The following is a 22,804-nucleotide window of genomic DNA, read 5'->3' on the forward strand; positions in this document are numbered from 1 at the left end:
GCTTTAGAGAGTTTACTTTCATTTGGATGAGGCGCTTGCATTTCGGCATCAGCCAAGACTTTCCGTTTTTTGAGCTCGAGCTCCTTCACAGAAGCGGCGGTACGCTTCGTTTCCCGTTCCTTCCTCAGTGCATCGGCCCTTTCTGTTCTCGTCCTCTCCAGCTCCTCTTTCCACTGTGCATTAGCCCCACACACCATTTGGAGCCTCCTCTTGGTCAGCTGTACGCTGGCAACTCCTCCAACAGACAACACAGCGTCATAGACGATTTGTTGGGCAACCAAAGATTGCTCTTTCTGATTTTCAAGAAGAAACTCCTTGCTGACAGAAAATCCCCGCTCAACAGCTGCATTTCCGTGCGAAAGAGTGAGAATTACCTTTACAAATGTGTACAGTTCCTTTTTTAAGAGCATCCAGTCAATGCGTGCTCCTGTAGAAATTTTTCAATGCCATTTGCGTTAAGTCTAGGGAGCATACATGCTTATAAGATCGCATAGCCCGATCGGCTTCCGTTCCTGTCATCCATTGGTGCTTCGTTAGAACTTCCAGTGCATCAGTTAGATGCCTTTCTCCGAGATTAAGAATCAGCGCGCCTGCGGGATCCAGAGATGATGATCCCCTCCCAAGCTTGAACTTCAAAGGCGACCTCTCCATAAATTTTTTGCCGCAGTTCTTCACAATAGTGGCGCAGTCCCTTTTGAACCCAAGGACAGTTAAATCTAAAAGTCTCTGGGCCTTTTGGAGTGCATTCTTTGTAGCAAAGCCACGGTCAACCTTGCGTGTCGCAGCGTTCGCAGTCAGGTCCATGTCCCCCTTCATCAACTTCAACGGACTATCCGCTGCCATTATCACTTCTTTTTTTACTATTCTACTCATTAATGATTGGAGAATGTTCTCCAGTGCTTCACAAAGAAATGGAAGCATTGGTGAATCGGTCTGGAACTGAACCAGAAATGGTTCCAGTTCCTCCGCGATGCCAAGCATAAAGGTAAGCTTTGCAGACAGCAGGGGATCGCGAATGGCCGTTTTGACCATGCAGTAACTGGCGCTGGACGGTCGGTTGTCATCGTATTGACACGACTCGATGTACACTTTTAGATACGGCAGAATCTCAGTAGCTCTTGAAATTATACAAACATTTTCAAGGCACCGCACAGCGCAAACTGTCAAAGGGTAAATGTCGCTTCCAGTTATACGTTTGAACAAGTTGTACAGGGGCCGAAGAAATTCAGCGAGTTGCCAACCTGTTGCCCCGTGTCCGGTTTTGAAAGCACCGTTTACAACATGAAAGCCATAGCTTCCAACAACGAGTATATGACAGCCGTCGCTGGATTCACAAAGTTCTTGCTTGACTTCACGAAGAAATGTGATGTTTACGTTTGGCCCATCCATTGATATCTGAAGAATTTTTGATCCTGATAGTCCATCAGTGGCACTTTTAAAAGCGGACACCAATTGTTCAGCTTGCGTGCGCCCCAGAAAGCATGATGTCAGGTAGGGAGTTTTCATGCCCTGGTCTGCATCTAACCAAAAGCGAATCAGCATGTCCATCTGCTCGTTTTGTGCAACTTTGTTTAATGATTCGTCAAACACCACGACGATGTGGAGGCTCGGCTCACTTCCAAAAAGAGGTACTCTTTAAGAAAGGTGCAAGGCCGTAGACAATAGCATATCCTACCTTGTCTTTGCCAAGCTGCATTTTCTTGGCTGCAGCTGATGATTGAAGCATCAAAGGGAACAAAGAAGCCAATGCCGCGGCAGCAGGGAGTGATGTGCGCATCATAACATCATTTAGACACCAAATCACTTCAGCATTTATAACCTCCAAATCACGCTGAAAGATATCCTTCGATGTACGCTCAGGTTGGATATCCGTTGCCGTAGCTGAAGAACTTGAATGCTGCGTAGAAACTGACGGCACCACTGGCCCGGCATTGGCTACAACAGTGGCCGCAGGTGTCGAAAACGAAGCCACAGAAGGTGTTCCAGCTCCTGTAATGGCCAGTTGGTGCTTCTTACTTTCTGCGTGACTCGTCGCAGCTCTTCTTTCCATGTTGCTGAGCGAAAACTGCTTTCTACATAGCGCACAGTACGCTGTGTTCGCGTTACTTTTGACGGGCCTAATCCAGGCTGCAAACTCTAAATGTTTCGGATTCGTCCAGTCCTGATTGAAAGTGCACTTGAAAGTCGCCATGCTTGACATATCACAATATTGGTGTGGATGGATCTGAGAAAGCAGTGCACGAAGTCACAGTTCGGCCAAAGTCCGCCTCTGCTCTCACACCGACAAGGGGAAACAGACAAAGAAAGACGGCAGCGAGCTGCACACAGTAACACGGTCCGCGACGGCCGCCGGAGCACGAAGCTGCGCCGCTTGCATCGCTGCACCACAGGTGCTATTGGTGATACCGCGTGCGTGCAGCCCCTGGAGTAAAAATGGACGCTTACATCAAGGCGGTGAGCAGGGAAAAAGGAGCTGTCTATCGAAAAACACAAGAAAACAAGGGGAGGCCGGTGGCCATTGAACGGCGCACGTGCGGATCGTAGGAAGCGCTTGCTCTGCCGTCGACCACAGCGCCGGGGGAGAATCCGCTTTCGGCACGCTTCGAAAGTCAGAACGCTGCAACGCTTTATGCCACCTTGCTGGGATGGTCCATTTGGCACAATGCGGGAGGCCGGCAGTCGCAGAGAGAAGGATGCGTAAAGCCGTAGTGTACGATCTTGCAACACCAGCCCGCTTTGTTTACACGAGCCAGCATTACCGCGACTTTAGTTCCCTTTAGGTAGAACTGCTGCTAATTTTCCCTGATGTAGGCACCAATTCCCTGACTTTTCCCTGAGTTTTTCCAGATTATCCACATTCCCTGGCATTCCCGGTTTTCCCGGTTGGTAGACACCCTGCTGACTACATGACTGTACACAGATATCATGCGGGAATATCTGGCTGAAACCAGAGTATGATTCACTGTTTTGCTCAGAGAGCATCAATATGCTACCCATTAGAGAAGCTCTCAGCTCTGAACTGCCAACCTCACCACGAGGTGCAGCAATTTTATGCATGGGCACTAACTAGCCTTTTTGAGATGCCCCTATCATAACTAGTGAAGGGTAGATTCTAATCATGAGCACCCCAAAAACCATGCATGTAGCAGAATGTTTCAAACTTGAGGCAATTTTAAAGAAATGAGTGAGTGGCTAAAAATCAACACAATAACCACTTAAAGGTATAGTTAGAAAGTTTTGTTAAATAGTAAAGACCTGATGCTGTCTTCTTAGCAGCATAGGAAGCATGTCTTTGTCAAGAACTCTGTTGCAAATATGTTACCTGTGCTGACTGCATACCTTCTGCAGTAAAAATTCCCGCACTAAGAAAAAGAAAGTCCGCTACATTGCCATTTTACATGCTACAATAGCCTTCTCAAAGCTTCAAGTAGCACATAAAAAAAAAAGGAAGGCAGCACTAGTGAGTCTTATATGTTCAGTTTCTAAAACATTTTCTTTTCACAGGACCACACTGGAGAGAGGTGACAAAAGTGGAGGCTCACCAGTAGCATCCGACAATGAGCGCTGATGGGTCTTTTTTGAAGACACTGTTAGAAACGAAGATGTCTGCTGGACGGTAACCCGTGGCCTTCAAAGAAATGCAGGACATGTATTACTGGATGCACGTACATGACAGACTACAAAGCAAGCAGGCAACCGTTTGGTCAGAACAACGCTTTCGGAAAGCTTCAGCAAAATCAAGCACACGGCATGGTGCGTTGAAATTGGGAGTGAGCCCCCTCCCATCAAAGCATTGCACAGCAGACTTGTCCCTCACCGGAAGTCTTCAGACAGTATGAGGTGTTTGAGCTGGGCCCCCTGTGAACGTTTCCGAGGCGGTGCATTGGGGTCTGAGCAAAACGCAGAGAGCAGCCAGACAAGCTGCAGGGAGAAGTTTGTGTCTTTGCTGCATCTGCAAGCAAGACACGGGGCACTAAGTGAGGCACGCAGGAAAGTCCGCGTACTCCCCGACAGACCTCTCCAGGTCAACTTTCGCTTTATCGTGGGAAATGGAGACAAGGAAAATGAGGAGGCTACGTACAACACACAAAGTATACTTCGCCACGCTTCTCCCACAGTTACATTTTACATCAATAACCGCTACCAACAAGATTATTCTGCCAAGATCTCCAGCTTCCGATGCAAAATGAGACTCAGAATGCAGGGGGAGGGCAGACCATAAATAGTTAGCTAACGACAGACAGCTGGATATAACCAAAAGATCAGGCTACAAAAACGCACAACAGTAAACAGCACTAACAGAAACAACAAGTTGCTTTCAGGGTGAATCCCCTATAACAGCTCCAGATGCTGCAATATTTCCTCGAAACATCCCAAGCACAGCCAAGGTATTAAAAATCAACCTGTGTTAGAACCAAAGCATTAACTCAAATTTGGCTTTGAGCAAGAAAACTAACATGTGCATTAAAAAAAAAATAATCTAATGTGTCTAAACTGTTTTCAAGACTAATTAGTCCCAACGATTTAAGCCACCTTCTCTCATGACAGTTTACAGTAAATGCATGTGCATGCATTTGGATGTTATCTAGGTTAAGAATGCTGCAAAGCCTTCCTTACCTCTGGACTAGGTAGGGTCGCAGGGAGTCTGCAATGTCGCTGTGGTGTACATACATACTGACAATTTGGGGCAAGTAGAAATCGACATCAGCGTCACTGAAGCTGAACATCCTGTTTCCTGTGTGAAAGAAGGTTGCATATCCAAGAATTAGTCACCACAATCGCGTAACCACACAGCAGTGGACAGCCCATTGTGGCACGCATCTCAAAACTAATATATCACAACTGTAGACACAAAATGAAAACGTCATCACAGGGAGCCTTTATAGCAGCAAATATGTCATGAAAAAAAACGGCATTTCTTTGCACATTGCACGATGAGACACTTACAGACAGAACTCAAGCCATTCCAACTTATACCGCACATCAATTTTACGGCACTTAACCTACCATGCACTCAGCAAAGCAGAGAAAATGAAAGGAACAGCTGTATCCAACAATCACACAAATATTTACTACCATATTTCCAGATCAAACAGCCTGTTTGATGCTGTGTATGCCCTTTAGAATTTAAAGTGACCCTCTAAAAATGTGCCAGCCTCCCTTTTTGGTAACAACATTTGTTTGCGAATAGCATACATAACCCAAAGAGCTCATGCTTAACCTGTGCTTCTCAAGCTGCTGCATACGACTGCTTCGCACAAGCTGACTGTGAGCGACACACTTTTGGCAGCATCTCCTCCTACTTTGACAACATGTGCCCGAAAAAAAAAAAAAGCCCTGCTTGTCGAAGCAATGAGTCAATCATGGAATAAAACAAATTCACTTGTCCAGAATACTTTCAGGAATTCACGAGAGGCATTGGTGCATGTCTCTTCTCGACGGGAAAAATGACAACTCAGGGACGCAAATCTCTAAACCTAGCTACAATTAATGCCCTCTTGAGCTTATTCCAACCACAAGAATAAACCCTATATTCCAAAAGCTCTCAGTCAGAAGGTGTCATGCTCAATACCTGCATACTAAAAAATATGCTCCACACATTACCTAGCTATGTTCTAATTAAGTTACCCTTGCCAGATTACAAAGCCCTGTGGTGTCTGGTTTCGACACAGCTTTAAAGTTGGCTTTTTATTTGTGTGTGATGTTGGTCCATGTGATATCTGCAGTACTGAAACAGCTACGCAACAAAGGGAACAAAAATCAATGGATGTAAACAGCAGAGAGAAAAGATGAGCAGGAAGGCTTACCCAGATATGCGAGCACACCCGGCTCTTTTGAACGAAACAGGTAGTCTATGGCAAGCGGCATATCAAACAACGTGGATTCAAACAGCCGTAGCAGCAGGTCTTTTGGCACCAGCCGCTCGGCGGCAGATGTCTGCGCCGTCTCCTGCACATTGGGGAATTTGTATCAGGACAGCACTGGAAGGCTGGTGGACAAGTGCTCACACCGGACTTTCAAAATGAGACTTTCAATCAGGGACCAACATCCCTGCAAGACTGCACAGACTTCCAGAAGCTTCCTGGATTAAGCATGTTCACTGAAAATTGCTTTGGGGAAGATACCCTCGTCTGAAAATAACAGCATCTTTGAATGGTCACCACTCAGTGAACTTAATGATGGCGATGTAAACGTAAGATACCGTCAATGCCACTATCAAGGCTTCACTGTGACAGAGGCCAAAAGCTCCTGTCCTCAAAAACTGCACTGCAGCAGCCTGAAGCACCTCATGAGCTACAAATTGCATGACAGACACTTCACACTGACCTATCTCTTGACTAAGGGACCGCGCTCACTGGATTAGTGTCTCGCATTGAATATCTTTGTTGTTGCATCCACAACATTACTTCCCAAGCTGCTCACTTGCTTGGTATCTCTACTGGCACCTCAACACTTCGTAGGTTAATGGCAACAGCTTTTCTCAGTCAATTCTGAAGCCTGACAGTGGGATGTCAACAATATAAATGCACATGTCCAACTGCTGCATTCATCTGCTTATGGCCACCTGTGACGAACATGAATTCTTGCCTGCTGAGTGACAAAGATGGAAACCAATAAAAGCGCCTTTGTCAGCAATGCACAATGTTTCCAAGATTACCTTTGGCCGCTTCTTATTGCCACATGTAAAAATTTATCTGCCTCATTATAGACGCAGATCCGCAGTGTACTGGGCACTGTCACACAACAAGCGACCCCATGGTGCTGTCTTAGAGCATTTCCCGAGAGTCCTGCAGTAAAATTGCAACCGAGGCTGAGAACAAGCTTAACTTGAACTGATTACCTGACTTAGACTGGCTGGGACTGCTGCTGCCGAGTGCATTTGCAGATTCTTCACTTTGCCGAGAGCAAAATCCCGAAGCTACTCACTTAAAACTAGCTCTGCCTCAAACTCAAGTAGCATCAATTTCCTGAGGCACTTGCATTTTTCTTTGTTCCCACAACACGTTCTTTGTATAAAAATAATACAGTAAGGTGTTAAGGCAATTCATTTATTTTTGAGTGCCTTTTGAGTCCATTGTCCAAACAGCTCATTTTCATATTAACGAAGCATGAATGCTTTGAAAAAGTTGTGCCTCCAGAAAGACTGCGCAATTCAAGACATCCACACTGACAAGACGAAATGTATAGCCAGCTGCAAGCAATATAGTTCAGGGCACTTATCTATGCAGCGTGCTTTTTATCTCTCAGTTTATCACTGTGCTAAAAGGAGCAACAAAAGAAATCCAAATTAGACCATTCAAATGTGAAGAGCAGGATGACAACATTAATATGTGGAGATTATATGCCTGCACTGTTATCAGTTCCAAAGTCCAATGACTGGTCATCAGAATAGATAAACCCCATTTTGACATATTAATCAGTATGATGTCGTTTTTTGTTTGAATCCTTCCAGTTGTCTTGATAGTACTTGCTTTTGTACTAACCTTATCTGTGTTCCATTCTTTGCTTTTGCAACACAAGCTGCCTTCATGCACATAATGCACGGGAAAAGCATTATTAACTATGCTCTTCAGGTTCACATGAGTAGTACATTACCACTATTACATAAAAGAGCAGCAGTATATCTGCCACAATATAAGCTAAATTAGTTAGTATAACCATTTCAACAACATAGCAGAACCAGAAATTAGCCTGTCTTCCAGAGGTACAGAGTATCAATACACCAGTATCCAGCTGCCCCACATGGGCAAAATCGAGAGGCGCATGCTTGACCCACACAACACAGGGGAAACAAGAGTGATGCAAACAACCAAACTCACAAGAAAACACAATAATTTTGCCTGCACAATGAAGATGAAGCTCCTTGTATGCAAATATAAAAATTTTGTACCTAAGTTGTGTTCAATAATAACACCCCGGCAAAGATAGCACCAAGGTTATGCCTCATTCAAGGAGAGCACACATTTGCGCTTTATATGTTGCTTTTGAGCAGAAAATGAATGCCCTAGAGTACTCACAGAGGTACCTGCTCTGAACAGCTGCCTACATGTTCCTTTTCATACAGAACCATGCTGTAGCCTCTGGCAGGCAGACAATTTCATGAAGAAAGGATGGCTATAAATGCAATTTCATGCCTTTGTTTCTAAACCCGCTATGCTAATTTAATACATTTCTGTCCTCATATCTCCACCATATTCGTTCCCCATTTTGACATGTTTCTGACAGGTCATTCTTAATGTCGTCATTATGTCACATCCTTACATAAACTGTCATGGTTGGCTCTGTTATTAATAACAATTGTCATTCGTTTACTAATTTAAGTAAAGAGCTTCCATCCAATACTATTAAAATGGAACTTATTTCCGCATTATTAGCTCCAGCATGCACCTGTACAGTCATAGCATATAATACTGAGCATGCTTCAGCATTCTAACTACTATCACGCCATACACAGAATTCTGGAATGCCTGGTCCATATAATGGCTAATTCCGCAGGTGCACTTGTGCATAAGCAAAAGAAATTCACCAAACCTACCAAACCCCTGCATGCAATGCACACGAAAGCTAAAGCACAAAAGCTAAAACCCAAATGTACAATCCATTTTAGTCTTTGTGCAAGTGTACAGGGCCGTCCAAAACATGTGCGAACCCGCGATGTAGTCACTCCCTTCAAAGCACCACTGCACCTGATCCAGCTATGCACTAAAGTAAACTGGCTGGTCATAGGATGTACCACCTTCAGAACCATCTGTGCCAGCTCTACTTTGCTTCAATATGCGGCCCCATTGGACGCAATGGCACTCTAAACAAAGCAACAACCTTCTCGCATGTTCGTTTTTTGGATGGCCCTGTACACCTCTTGTATTTTAAAGAGAAGAAGTTCAGGGAGAGAAAGAATAAGTAGTTTTAATGAGAGGTAGTACAAGGGCCATTTAAAGTTTTGCTTAAATTCCCGCACAGCTGCAAGAACAATCCCCTTTCAGTGGACTTACCTCCTGGGGAGACACAGGTGAATGGACCTCATCTATCACTCCCGGCACCGGTGGCCGCAGCACCAACTGGCATGGAGGAGCGGGAGCAGCCATTTCCACTATCACGCGAGAAGTCCGATCACCATCATCAGAGTTGAAGATGCCACTGTCGTCAGAGGCCAGGCTCCGGCGGTCAGCCGTGTCACCTCCGCTGTGGTGCGCTGCTGAAGGGTTCAGCACACGCATCGCCGAGTCCAGGCTTAGATTACGTTGGTGCTGCTGGTGATTGGATCTCCGTGGCATAAGGGCAGTTGCAGAAGAAGGTGGCGTGACGGCGCGTGCCATGCCGGGCAAAGGGCCACCATGACCCAGCAGGTCTAGGCTTGAGTGACGTGCGTGATGGGGCATGGCACTGGGCGGTGGCGGCAGAGCTGGCTTGGAGTGCACCAGGACGGGCGAAGGAATGGGGCACGAGGCACAGCATGTGACCACTTCCTCACTCTCCATGCTCTCCACTCATCTGTGGGAGATGTGAGGAAAGCCAAGCTAAAAGGTGTGCATCTCTACCTTGGCAAGCAGAGCTAAAGACAGGATAGGGATCAAGTCATGTGATGTCACCCATTACCCTCACCATCCTACCTTCTGTTTGCCATACAGTCATGTGTACAGCAAGAGTTTCTAAGCATTAGTTTGTCTTTTGCAAAGTTAAGCCGAAAGAAGCAAGGTGTAGACACAAAAAATACGCTGAAATTTTTCGTACTTTAAAGAATTTAAAGTTGTTCTCCATGGCAAAAAAATGAAAAATGTGCTCTCCAGAACAAACACTAAGAAAAATATTTTTGACATGCCAATCAAAATGAAACTGACTGCAATGCTGGGAACTGGTGCAATGGTAATGTCAGCTGCAAGCTAAGTTATATGAAAGGGGACCTAACTAATTAAAATGATAGATGTAATCCTTTGAAGATGCAAATCTTCCTGCCATATCTCTACAAAATTACCATGTTTAGCCTCCCAATTAATGAAATTTTACTGAAATTATTTCATGTGGCAAATAAATGGCAGTGGTGTGCGCAACATATATAGTGAACCCATGCAAGTCATCAAAAAATACAAACAATATTGAGCTCAAAGAAATATTACAGGTGTGCAAGCATGCTTGAAAAGTAATACCACTGACCATAGTAGCAAGGCAGGGAACAAGGAATATAAAATAATGCAGCAGATAGCTCTGAAAACTTGTCCCAAACGTCATAAACACACACAAAAAAGTTGTCAAACTCTAGTATTAAACTAATAATGCAAAAAAAAAAAAAAAAACAGCGATTAAGGCAAAACTGCACTTTTATGCTCATTTGTCTACGATTTATTTCAATGTTATTTCAGTGTAACTAAACCGGACAATGAGAAAAGCTCCACTGCATTACTGTTCTTAGTAAACATTGATTCTCTGGCTCTATTTGCCAATTCAAGGTAAAGGAGTGCAAAAAGATAAACACTGCAAAGAAGACAACACAACACAAGCACTCTCTTCTCTGCCGTGTTTGTCTTTTTCGCACTCGTTTACCAAAAATACCTACCAACTAGCTTAGCTTCTCACGTTAACGCAATTGTATTTGTCAACGCTGACACATGTCCGGCAGAAGAAAACATTTCTCATCGAGAACACTGCATTTCAATATCTCCCTGCCAGTCGACTGAAGTTAGTAATGCCATTACTGAAAAGGACAGGTTGCCATCGTTTCAAAGCGAATGGGTGCAGCCTCTGTTATCTACTCCCAAAAACCAGCGTCAATGCATGCATTTAGATTACGAAATTGGCCATTGATGCCGACACGTGTGCCTTGTTTCTTGGGCTTTTCTCACTGGAAGCCGTGGAAGCCATATTTTCGGTGACAGCGGTCTCTTTTTGACTAGAACAGGGTGCTCTACCAATACCAGTCAACATCATTTTTTCCGCACTGTCCATATCATCAACATTGCACAGCGCCACCCTCAACTGCAAAAGCACAGTAGATCGTAATGAGACGGGAGAGAGAGATGTATACCAATTTTTCTTTGAAACTTCTTCAGAACTTCTTACAATTAAGAAAAATCTATAAAAGCAGTGCAAATGCTCCCAGGTTATATCAAACAGAGATGACAAACTTGCAGTTATTTAGTAACTGTACACAGTCATCGTTATTTCTCTCAGTTACTCTCTGAGAGGAGTGAAAACTGCTACCAGTGCACTCTTGGATAAGCTCAATGAAAGGGTCAGACATAGCTAGATGACCCTCTCACTGCTTTAGGTGAATTTTATGGTATAAAGGAAAGAAAAATGCAAAACACTGTAGACTTATCAAGATGTGTCTCCTTTAGACAGAAATAGAACACAAAAAGTGAGATGTTAGGAGGGTGCCTAACATCCAGCCTTCAGCAACGTGAAGAACCTTTGGCTGCTAAGGTCAAACCCAGACATGGAAGAGGAAGACAAGGTATGCATGCAGGAAGATAAGGAAATAGATACCATTATCAGAACCTGACAACAGGCTTGAAGAGCAAAGTGGTCAGAAAAGAACCATACTGAGCAATTGTGTCTTTATCTCGATATGTAGCAGAAGTGTTCCTGCGCTCTTTTCCAGCACCGGCTGTGCGCACGCACGGCATATATCAAGCCTGTGACGGCTGTGCCGCTTCGGTCACTTCAGTTGGCAACCGTCAAGCGCCAGCAACGCAACGAACGCGAAAATCCGGGAGCAGGTGCAAAAGACGGAGACGCGAGAGTGGATGAGTGGAATGATGGCGAAGCCCACCTTGGCTCTCTACCGGGCGGCGAAGACAGCTATCGGCCGTGAGCACTGTTTTGACAATTCGTGCGGTAGCGGCTTGCTGGCGGAGGCCCGCTGCGGAGTGCTCCGCACGCGCGTATGGCGCGCAAAATTCGTAAGCGGTCTGGGCACCGCTTGCGGCACCTGTGGAGGGGCGGAGGAAACGATAGGGCATGTGGTCCTAGAGTGCCCCGGTATAACACCGATCTCGGAGGCCTCAGCCCTCCCTGCTGCCCTGGGTTTCGGCCAGACGGAGCGGAGTGTAGTGGAGACCACTAAACGACGCCTGGAATACTGGTGGCGGAATGGGGCGGTGCAACAAAAGAGCATTCCGGCTGTGAACGTGCCAGAGTGAACTAAGTGGTCACGTGGAACAGATATTGTGTGTGTGTGTGTGTGTGTGTTTGCATTATTATGTTGTTTTTTTTTTTTTTTTTTTTTTTTTTTTTTTTTTTTTTTTTTTTTTTTTGGCTCCGCCACGCCGACAGGCGGAGGCGACCCGTTAAAAAGGGGACAGCCATCATCACCACCACCATCACCATCACCATCAGTTCACTGGCCTCTCGAAGCAGTGCCATTACAAAACGAGTCCTCGTTACTCCCCGTTGCGCTCGTGCTTATTTATTCGCAGCCTCATGCATTCCTGAGTTCGTAGGTTTATTTACCTAGCGCACTCAACGCTCCTCACTCCCTCCATGCAAGAAATGACGTAAGGCGATAGCGGAGGCATAAACAAAACGAGTACGGCAGGCCGCCCTCTTCCAGTTCTCTTGGACAAGAAGCGAAGAGGAAAAAAACAGCCAAGGAGACGTGAGTAATGCACGATAAAACAAACAGAACCAGGAATCTCGATGCAGACCCCGACAGCCATAGATTTCAAGGGCGTTTCTGGCTGCGGCAGCTGCCTCGACAATCCGTCCCCTGCTGACATGCGGCATTCGCTTTCCTCATTGGATTTGCTGCTGAATTCTTTCGGCGTAAGGGGCACAGCGACGGCCGCTGAGCACGCTTTCGCGGTTACAAGTGGGTTTTAGGGGCAAATACTGCACACCCACCGCCAGTAGCAGAGCAATAGAAGTCGTACTAAAGGCAGAGGTCTCCGTAAAACAGTGACCCAATTTTAATTGGACATTATCTGCAGCATGAGAAATGCGGCTCCGAAAACGGAAGCAGGCAGAAAGATACATATACCAACGTCTGCACAGTCGCAACGCTACACTTCAGTGAGCACCGGCAAACTTTTTTTTCCCGCGACCACGGGCACTGCGAGGATGTATTTAACCCGGCCGTACTCGCGGAAATAAGGCTTAAGGCGCTCGCTTATGGTGAAGCGCTTTAGTAGCAAAGAATGTTGAAGCAGAATACACAGGGGATCGGATACAAGCACAGTGCGATATACAAAGCAGGACAGAAATTACTCCCGTACAAGAACTTACTCAGCAGTTTACATCACGACGAGCAGAAAGCGGAAATTGCGCCTACAGTTCAGTTGACATCTGTGCAATGGAGGACAGCAATATACCACTGATAAAGCACTATTGCCGCAATGAACTTGTTTCGCGAGCACCTCGCCTTCGCATCCATCAAAAATACCATCGCTTATGCGAACAGGCAGATGTCTAGCAATAAGTTCCTTGCAGGAGCACCTCAATGTTTGAGTCATCGAGTTCGCAATGCAGCTGTCATAAGCTTTACGGCGAGTGCGGTAAGCAGAAACTAAGTCTATGCGGCACAAAAGAACGCATAGAAGAAACTTGATGCCGCCTTTGTTGTGCTTAATTCACTTAGGAAAGAGCCCTGGAAGAATTATCCAATTAAAACGTTTAAGGAGAGCGAATATAATTACCTCTGCCCCTGTTGCAGACTCCAACGACGCAGACGCCGATTACAAACTCAAGAAGCCAATATCCACACTCGGTACAGACACTAGAAGACTATAATCCCATTGCCGACGTGCACCCATTCTTCACAAAATGCAGCGAGTTGTCAGTGTTGCACTGTTGATTGCAGGGAAGGGCCAACATGTTTCACTGGTGACCCGCCCGTCACCGCATATCAAATCGCCATTGCATGACGTCAGGCTCTCTACTCTCGCTCCCGCAGCCGCCGACGGCCGTGGCGCAAAGCCTCGAAACCAGGAAAGCGCTGGTCGCCGCAACAGCAGACGCTCTTCGGCGTGCGCGTGCGATCATACGCGTGCTGCGCGCACATCTCTCCCTTTATTTACAAAAACCTGCGCGCACTTCATAGTCTGCGTCAGCGTTTTGCCAATATCTGTTCAGAGAATTTTCTGTTCAGAATAATTTGTTCGTTTATTTTCAGCATCAGAACAACGTTTAAAGCTACATAAATTGTGTTACTATTCGTCGTTATACATGTATTTACAACTGCACACACTTTGCATTACATATTTTTAAAAGAAATTGAGTTCCGGCAGCTCTGCCTGAAAGAGAGACAAAATTTAAAAGAGACATATGCAGTTTGATGCGAGCCACCCGTAGGTAGAGAATAATTTAATGAGAAGAAAGGTGGAGAGGTCGACCGACGGTAAAGAGACCCTGGCCTGTTACTACATACTGGGGAAGGGGGGAAGGGGGTCATCTTGCATAGATGGCCTCGCCGGATACCGGGAAAATCCAAAATAGCCAGTCTATTCGATGCGACCGACACTAAACGTGCAGCACTATTATTTTAAGCTTCCGGTTAGTCCAAGCCGATGCATAATTGGCATACTGCGCTACATAATATTTCCCCAATATTATAGTGCCCCGGTGTCAGCGTATTGAGTAACTGGCTTGGTGAATCGGGTGAATATCATACTTGGCTTTCTACTCGATCTCTCGCTATGAGGCAGGTTATATCATTTTATTAATGTACCTCAGGACACAAGCAGCATTTGGCTTATCGCCACTCAGAATAGCTTCTGCAGTTTACAGCTGGGCATTCCGGAGGGTGGTCCGTCCTGTAGTCAAGGACATATCGTACCTGTTGAGAATTACGGGAGTCGTTCTACTGCGTTTATTGAAGCAAATGGTATATGAAACATCCTCCAAACAACTGTGCGTCGAAGTTTATTGCGTTCAGCGGCATCAGGCATCAGCTACGCGTAGAGAGCGATTTTCAAATGAACGGCTACTTCTATCTTTATGCGTCCCTGTACGTGACGAACATTATACGCAAAATTTATTACTCGATTTACTAATGCCGCACCCGGAAGCTGTTTTGTCGTTGTTGAAAGGCAGCCCCATCTCCGCCAAACCGTAACATATCCTCGTAGTTAGAAATGTTCTGCAGCGGGAAAGGAGCAGGACAGGGCTGCATCTTCTCAAGGCCCAAAATATGTCATCGTAATCACTGTCTTTCATTGCATAAATTTTCTGAAGAAGCAGTGCGTGCGTGCCTGCGTGCGTGCGTGTGTGTGTACAGTGAAGTGCGCGCGTACACACACACACACACACACACACACACACACACACACACACACACACACACACACACACACACACACACACACACACACACACACACGCACGCACGCACGCACGCACGCACGCACGCACAATATGTATGTACTTGACAAAATCAAAGCGTATCAGAAAAAAAAGACTGATTTATAGGAAGGGAAAGGCGCGGTAACTGTCTCACTTGTTTTCTGTGGACACCGCAACCGCGCCGTAAGGGAAGGGAGGAAGGCGGGAGCGAAAGTGGAAAGAGAGAAAGAGGAACCGTAGTGGCGGGCTTCGGAGTAATTTCGACCGCCTGACCTGGGGATCTTTAACGTGCGCTGACATCGCACAACACACGGACGCCTCTTCGTTTCACCTCCATCGAAACGCAGCCGCCGAGGTCGGGTTCTAACAAAGCGTATCAGAATGGCGCGGTACTCGTTTGCAGGCAAGAAAGCGTATCAGAATGGCGCGGTACCCGTTTGCAGGCAAGAAAGGGTAGGCGAGCAAAGCACGCCGTTTGGGTCGAAGTACACGATCGAGACGCCTTCCTCAACAAGCGTCACCGCCCCTAGACGGGTACGTGCGGTATCTGTCGTCCGTTTGACAGTACGCCAGCAGCGACACAGCCGGCTCCCGGAACGACGGACGGCGATAAGAGCGTGTGAGTGCGTCAGGGCGCTGAGAGGCGAGTTTCACATATGTGACAGGCCTCGTGAACTATGACTCAATTGGCAGTCGCAGCGAGAAGATGAATGTGCGCATCCTGCACGTTGAGTGCACACTCACAGCGCGACGCGAGGCAGAGTATATAATCACACGCCATATATAGAGTCACAGCTTGCCATCGAGACAGTTGATTGTTTTTATGGTTTTTTTTTTTTTTTTTTTTGGCAGTGCTGCTATTTCAGTATCGTAGAACTGAAATGCCAAAGAGCGCCGTCTCGTAGTGGTAATGCTCGATGAAAATAATGTACATATAAATGCAGCCCCCCCCCCCCCCCTTTTTTTTTATTTGCTCAATCACGAAAAAGAGGGGCAAAAAGAGACGAGTTCTTCAGCTTCAACATATACTTCTAATAATTTATTATACAACATTCCCTTATTAGAACACTTACCTTCCTCGCGAACTGTACGGATAAATAGGAATCATGCGTGGGTTTCCACAGAACTGAAATTTGTTAATGAGGAGGGGGAGGCAATGTCTAAATTTCCAGGTGGAGAGAGTTGTGGGTGGAAGAGAAGCGACAGTAATTTTTAGTAGTTTTCGGTGTAAACATAGGAGTTTGTTACAAATTAAGGGGATGCCTTAAAAAAAAAAAAAGAGGGGGGGGGGTGCAGGGGGTCTCCGAAATGTGCAGGGAAATCACTGGTAGAAAAAAAAAAAACTAAGGACCTGCATGGCTTGTAAATAGGACACCCGCATCCACGCATCCATGGTCCGTCCCACGCCAAGCTGCGAGCGGTGATCAAATACCGTGTCGTCGCCGCTTTATTCAAGCAACAAGTTCCACCATACTGCGCGTTTCTAGATCGTTCTTTGCAGTCCAGTAATGGCGATTTCCAGCACACGTGGGTGGCAGGTACATGCATGTACTGTACATCATGCACACATGGTTTTCCTTAGATTTTTCTTTCCTTTTTGGCCCACGCACAAGCAGTATGAAGGTTGCCCCTATCTTGATGCGTATAATGTTGCCACAATTGCGTCCTGCCTGCCTCAAGAGCGTTGAGACATATGTGAGACAGACTTGGGCCCAGACACCACTCTGGGACAGCTGCGAAGTTTGACACCGCGCATAAGTAACCCCATCTCCGCGGCATCCGAGGACACAAAATGCACGCAATTAAATCAACTTTTCGCTCCGCTGCACGCGGCCTGTGTCAAGACGGCGCTCCATTGGCAAGCGCCACACGAGGCATAAACACGCTCCCAAGGCCAGCCGCAGAAAGCCGCCCAGCAAAGAACAAAAGACCAAATTGTATCCCCCCTCCCTCCTCCCGCAACTTTCTTTGCCGCGGTGTGCCCTTGAAGCTCGCAGCGTGATATTAGATGCGAACGGGATGGGGCGAGGGGAAGAACGAACACAACAATGCGAGCCTCCTCTCCCGTCGCTGTGACAACATCCGGCCAGGGGGAGGCGACCTGCTCTCAACGCGTCGCGTGGGAAGCGGGCTCGCGGACAGCAAAACGGTCGTTTGTTTTGTTATGCATAAGCTTTGCCACATGGCCCACTCGCAGACGTATCCTGTTGCAACACCAGTCGCGAAATTCCGCTTCATAATCAGAACTAAGCGATGCACGTGCCCTCTATGAGCAGATAACGCTGATTCTTAATTTTGAATAAATATAGAGCTGACGTTCCTTATGGCTTCTAGCTGTCCAATGTGTGCACGCTGAAGCCATACAGCCATACGAAGGAAGAAGGGGGCTGCACACCTTTATGGATGGCTTAAGCTGCGACTTTAAAATATGGTCCTGGCAGGGATCATACTTCAAATTATTGCTTCTCGGCCATTTGGCTAAGATCAAATGACAACCGGAAAGTATGATATTTTGCGAGCAGTGTTTTTACCTACCCCCGAGTGGCACTATGATCTCTGTGTCCCCTGCATATACCCCTGATTTCAAGCGTACGCGATTTTACAAAGGGGTGAAGGGTGCTGCCATATTGGAGAGCTGGGCTGCTCTCAGGAAAGCACAGGAAAGTGTTGAGGACTTCCCCACTTAACAGCCCAGTCAAACCGGCTTCTCCAAGAGTCGTAAAATAATAACTAATCTGAAGAATTTCACAGGCTTTCTCCAAGAGTCGTAAAATGGTAACTATAATCTGGAGGTTGCGAAAATCTCCAGATTAGTTACCATTTTACGACCCTTGGAGAAACCGGTTTGACTGGGCTGTTAAGTGGGGAAGTCCTCAACGCTTTCCTGCGCTTTCCTGAGAGCAGCCCAGCTCTCCAATATGGCAGCACCCTTCACCCCTTTGTAAAATATTCTCGCGTGTTCGTGGGGCAGGCGCATAATGTATGTACCCGTCAGCCTATAACAGACCTCGTGAAAGCCATGAGCAATCAATAAATGGAATAGCGAATTTAACAAGAAGCAGATAACGAAGAGCGAAACGGACTACTGAAAGCAGCCATGGGAACCAACTTGCTTGCGTTCACCGCGGTTGAACTTTGCGTCGGAATTAGGGTCAGCGACTTATTTAGGCGCGTTAACTTACACACATTTGCAAACACAGTGCCTCTGGAGCTTGATATTCGTGATCAAGTTCTTATCTGGTCACCGCCCCCCCCCCCCCCCCCCCACCCAAGAAAAAGAAAGAAAGAGAAATCTAGATCCCCCTCCAACTTCAGCACGACGAAGTATACTTCTACACTGGGTGTGGCTAAGTTGTTTCACAATTGGTTGGTGAGCCCGAAGGACCTGTGTTCGAACCCACCTTGGAGGCTGCAATGTATCAGGGGAGGATTTCCCCACCTCATACTTCAAGTGAGCATAAATTAAACAAGCTTGTATAAGCATGCTAATGTACAACACATGCTTGTGTAGCATGCACGTGACGTCAGCCGTCCCAACCCTTGTTTCAGCGACTAGAGTGCATAGTATCACTCTTCGTAATCGTTTCTCTCGTAAAGCGAGACTGAGGGCGTTGACGAATAGAGGTTGGCCTACATCTATGACCTACATCAATAGGGCGATGCCGCATTTTTTGTATGTAGCAACTATATACTACTTACACTAACAGCAGACCATTTATAACCATGAATTGTCAAAAAAAGGGAGTGTACAGTTGTCACCACCAGCCGATTTCGCAGTTAAATTACGTACCCATTCTTCAACGCGAACCAGAGAGGCTGCGGTTCACCGCCATTCCCTCCTTACGACTATCAGGCGTCCTTTTCGGCTTACGCATTTCGAGCTTAAATCGAGCGACGGGAAATTGTTAAAACGCATTTTTTTTCGGCATTAAACGCCCCTTTTGCCGCTGGGGAAGTATCAAAATACGAGTCACTGAAGTGTTAATCAAATATACAAATTGGATGCAGTTCTTGGTGTCCCTTTGAACGACTCCGGCGCGATGGTTGTGTCTCTTATTGCTATATATCTGTCTCCTTCACGCTGCCGAACATGCGTTCAACAGTTCTAGTGACGGTCGGTCCTTTTCATTTCACGTATAACCGTTTCTTTTCTTGCTCTCTTCCTGTCTCGATATACCTCCCAAGTCAACAGTAGATAGCGCGCACACAGTCGCCTGGTCCTCCATCTGCAAAGCACGCGGCACGATCATCGCCGACTTAGCTGCCGCTGGCTTCAGGGGATTTCCTCCCATAAATAAACAAACTATACAAAACCTTTCGTTTATAGACGATGCAAGAAATGTGCTTTCTTCGCTGTTAAATTTGTGGGGATTAACTCGAGACCATACGGGCTGGGGATCCCCCAGACGGGGAAGAAATGAAATCAGCAAATTTAAAGAGCAAGAATTCCAATGCCCCTGGCTTCTTTAGTATTATTGTCAAATATTAAAAAAAAAACTCATTCTATTTTCTATTCAGCGTAATTATACACACGCCCCGTACCACTGCCCATATATAGTTACCAAACGGCTCTTTGTTTAAATAAGTTGTATTGTACACCATAGTCTAAGAAGGATGGGCAGCGTGCGGGAACGTTAGGTGGCTCCTTAGCGAGGATTTAATCGATTTTTCCAGACATAGTTATAATATTCCTACGAAAATATTGGTAGTTTTCATCCCATGTGGCATGGTGTGCGGCAGAAACATTGGAAGTTTCTGCACCCAAACCTTTTTTTCCCTCTTTCCTTTTTGCACTGCTAGCTGGCAGTGGGAAATCAATGGAATTGTATACTTCGCGGCTTTTACATACCATTCACAAAAAAAAAAAAAATAATAATAATAATAATAATAAATAAAAAAAAAAGTCGTGTAGCAGTGCTTCCGAGCGTACTTTTACCCATGATGCACCCTGGACATGCGAAAGCGCCAGCAGTATGCAGCACGAATTTTCCATGAGATTTCATCGACATGTGTAGATCTCAGCAGGGCCGCGGTGAAGCATCGATGGCAAGGAAATCACCAATTTATTTATTTATTTATTTATTTATTTATTTATTTATTTATTTATTTATTTATTTATTTATTTATTTATTTATTTATTTATTTATTATACAACTCAAATGTCCCAAATAGGGGTATTACACGAGGGGGAATACAAGGCAACACAAAATATCAGTACAGAGATGCTTTGGTTTAAAGACCAATATTTTCGATTCGGTTTTTAAAATGAATATTACTGATGTGGAGTGCGGCTTCGGCAGGCAGGCCATTCCAGTCGACTGCTGTTTGAACAAAAAGAGAATGCAGGTGTGCAGTAGTACGTGCGTAGGGTAGATAAACTGCTTTTACGTGGCTGGTGCGAAGGGAGATGTGATAAGCTGGTTTAATATTTGCGAGGGATGAGTGATAGAATTTATGAAACAGGCTAAGTCTGTAGATTTTGCGCCGAGTCTCGAGGTCGGGTAGGTTAGATTTAGATTTAATGGCAGTGACACTAGAACGATAAGAGAAATCTGAGTGGATGAATCTAGCAGCGCAGTTCTGAACCGATTCAAGTGTTTTAGTCAAATAAGAAACGTGAGGGTCCCAAACTGCGCATGCATATTCCAGCTTAGGACAAACTAATGTTACGTAGGCGAGAGACTTAACAGAAGAAGAAGTGAATGGTAAACTATGTCGTAAGTAAGAAAGTGCCCGGTTAGCTTCGTTAGCGTTCGCTGTAATATGGGCGGTTCAAGAAAGGTCATGCGATATGTTAATTCCAAGGTACTTACATGAGGACGTAGAAGAAGTAACGGCAGCACAGAATGCATATATTTAGGCGTTGGATAAAAGTGTCGACGACGAAATGAAATTGACGACGTTTTATTGATATTTAAGGACATTAACCGCGTTTTACACCAATATTCGATACGTAAAAGGTCAGTTTGGAGAGCAAAACCATTGGCCTTATTGTTAATAGGGCGATAAATAACACAGTCGTCGGCAAATAGGTGAATGGTAGATGAAATGGTTAAATTGACGTCATTTATATATATTACAAAAAGTAGAGGGCCGAGGACGGTGCCCTGAGGCATGCCTGAAAGTACGGGAGACCTGGAATTGGTATTCATAAGAAAGTCCAAGTGCTTTCGTATTGTTGTCGCGTTGAGTATCTGATCGTCCCGTGAATTCCTTTTCTGTCTTCGAAGATTGAAAACAATAGCGTAGCTTTCCTTGCCAATTCCATGAAAGCGCCCAGGTGAAAGTTAACTGTGGCCATCACAAGGTTTAAATCACCTTCCAGTCGAATAAAGAACTACAGAACTGTGTCAAAAATATAACGAAATATTCTGCAGCTTCGTCGTAAACGTCAGAATTTTCTGTAGTCTTTAGTACTTTCCCATACATCTGCAGTTCTTTCTGTCGTACTTTTCTGTAGTCTTGTAGTACTTTTTTTGTCCTAACTACAGAAATTTCTGTTGTTACAACAGATTCACTGTCAAAAACCGCACAGAAATTTTGTTGTCACAACAGAAAATTGCATCTTTTTTCGACTGGGGCGCTTCGCTTTAATTCCCGCGTGCTAGACCTTATCTAGAAATGCTCTTGTACAAAATGTCCTCCTAGATTACCTAACCTCGAAAAGCGGGGCTCTGTACATTTTATGTGCGGTTTCCGTGCAATCTGTATCGAAAAAAAAAATTTATTCACCCTGTTTATAGCGCTTCCGCACTGTAGTTGAAAGACCTTTCCCTCTGCAGACTCGGCGACGGTCGTACCAAGTCGGGGCAAATATTGATCACTTCGTTCGCTGTCGGGTGACCTTCGCGGTCTCCCCTTGAACGGCGGAGGCTTACACCCACCAGTAATTGGCGGCCCCGTCTCGGGGCCAAAAATACCCGGCCTCCTCGTCCGCGTACTTATGTGTGGCTCTCGACGCATGAATTCATTACTGCCGTTGTACAGTTTATTTTCTCGGGGCGCCAAAAGTGGTGAACGTGGCCCACGTTCGAGCACGCGACGACTCCTGGGGGCTGCCGAGAGGAGATTCATTCTGGATTTTGGTCCCCCGCCCACGTGCGGTGCACACGCCCTACTTACGTCATAAGCGACATCTTTATTTATTTATTTGCACAGATAAGGTGCGCACAACATTACTAGGATTTTCTCACACGTACAGCCGCTACCGTATGGGGGCAGAACACTACGTGGCATGCGGACACTGTATACGTCATAATCCAGCCAATATCTTATAGTCTTTCTTCTGCTTTCTACGAAGTTTTCTTCTGTGGAATCGATCGTGAAACAAACTTCCCATGCACCCTATACCAGGACACCACCATGGAGAGTAAGCAGACGTTTCTTTCCGCTACGCCTTCCCATGTTCTGCAGTGCATGTGCCCTTTGTTCATATTACTGCAAAGTTAAGACAACTGAGCTAAACTAAATCAAATTTATTTGATAATAATGTCGCACCATAATAGAATCATCATCATCATCAGCCTGACTA

At 45.7% G+C, this 22,804-nt stretch overlaps 2 protein-coding genes across 4 annotated transcripts in view; one reads left to right on the top strand and one right to left on the bottom strand.

The window, feature by feature from the left end:
* The window catches only part of fwd (phosphatidylinositol 4-kinase beta fwd), a 35,771-nt gene extending 21,892 nt beyond the window's left edge, over nt 1–13,879 (bottom strand). The window contains exons 1-6 of one of the 3 annotated variants that reach the window (XM_084594822.1): nt 13,629–13,879; nt 8,994–9,492; nt 5,808–5,949; nt 4,618–4,735; nt 3,818–3,952; nt 3,543–3,628 (exon numbers count right to left, since the gene is read on the bottom strand). In XM_084594822.1, coding sequence (XP_084450948.1) covers nt 3,543–3,628; nt 3,818–3,952; nt 4,618–4,735; nt 5,808–5,949; nt 8,994–9,479 — 967 coding nt within the window. In that variant the 5' untranslated portion in view covers nt 9,480–9,492; nt 13,629–13,879. Of the gene's footprint in view, nt 1–3,542; nt 3,629–3,817; nt 3,953–4,617; nt 4,736–5,807; nt 5,950–8,993; nt 9,493–13,218; nt 13,336–13,628 lie in introns of those variants that run through there. The other 2 variants (XM_084594835.1, XM_084594828.1) reach the window with 2 other exon arrangements.
* The window catches only part of LOC146208560 (uncharacterized), an 88,513-nt gene continuing 78,045 nt past the window's right edge, over nt 12,337–22,804 (top strand). Inside the window, exon 1 of the mRNA XM_084594890.1 lies at nt 12,337–12,592. The gene's annotated coding sequence lies outside the window, so the exon portion shown is untranslated. The remainder of the gene's footprint in view (nt 12,593–22,804) is intronic.

The sequence above is a fragment of the Amblyomma maculatum genome, chromosome 1, assembly GCF_055883805.1.
Source record: "Amblyomma maculatum isolate TAMU_Amacu chromosome 1, ASM5588380v1, whole genome shotgun sequence".
In the NCBI taxonomy this organism is placed as follows: Eukaryota; Metazoa; Arthropoda; class Arachnida; order Ixodida; family Ixodidae; genus Amblyomma; species Amblyomma maculatum.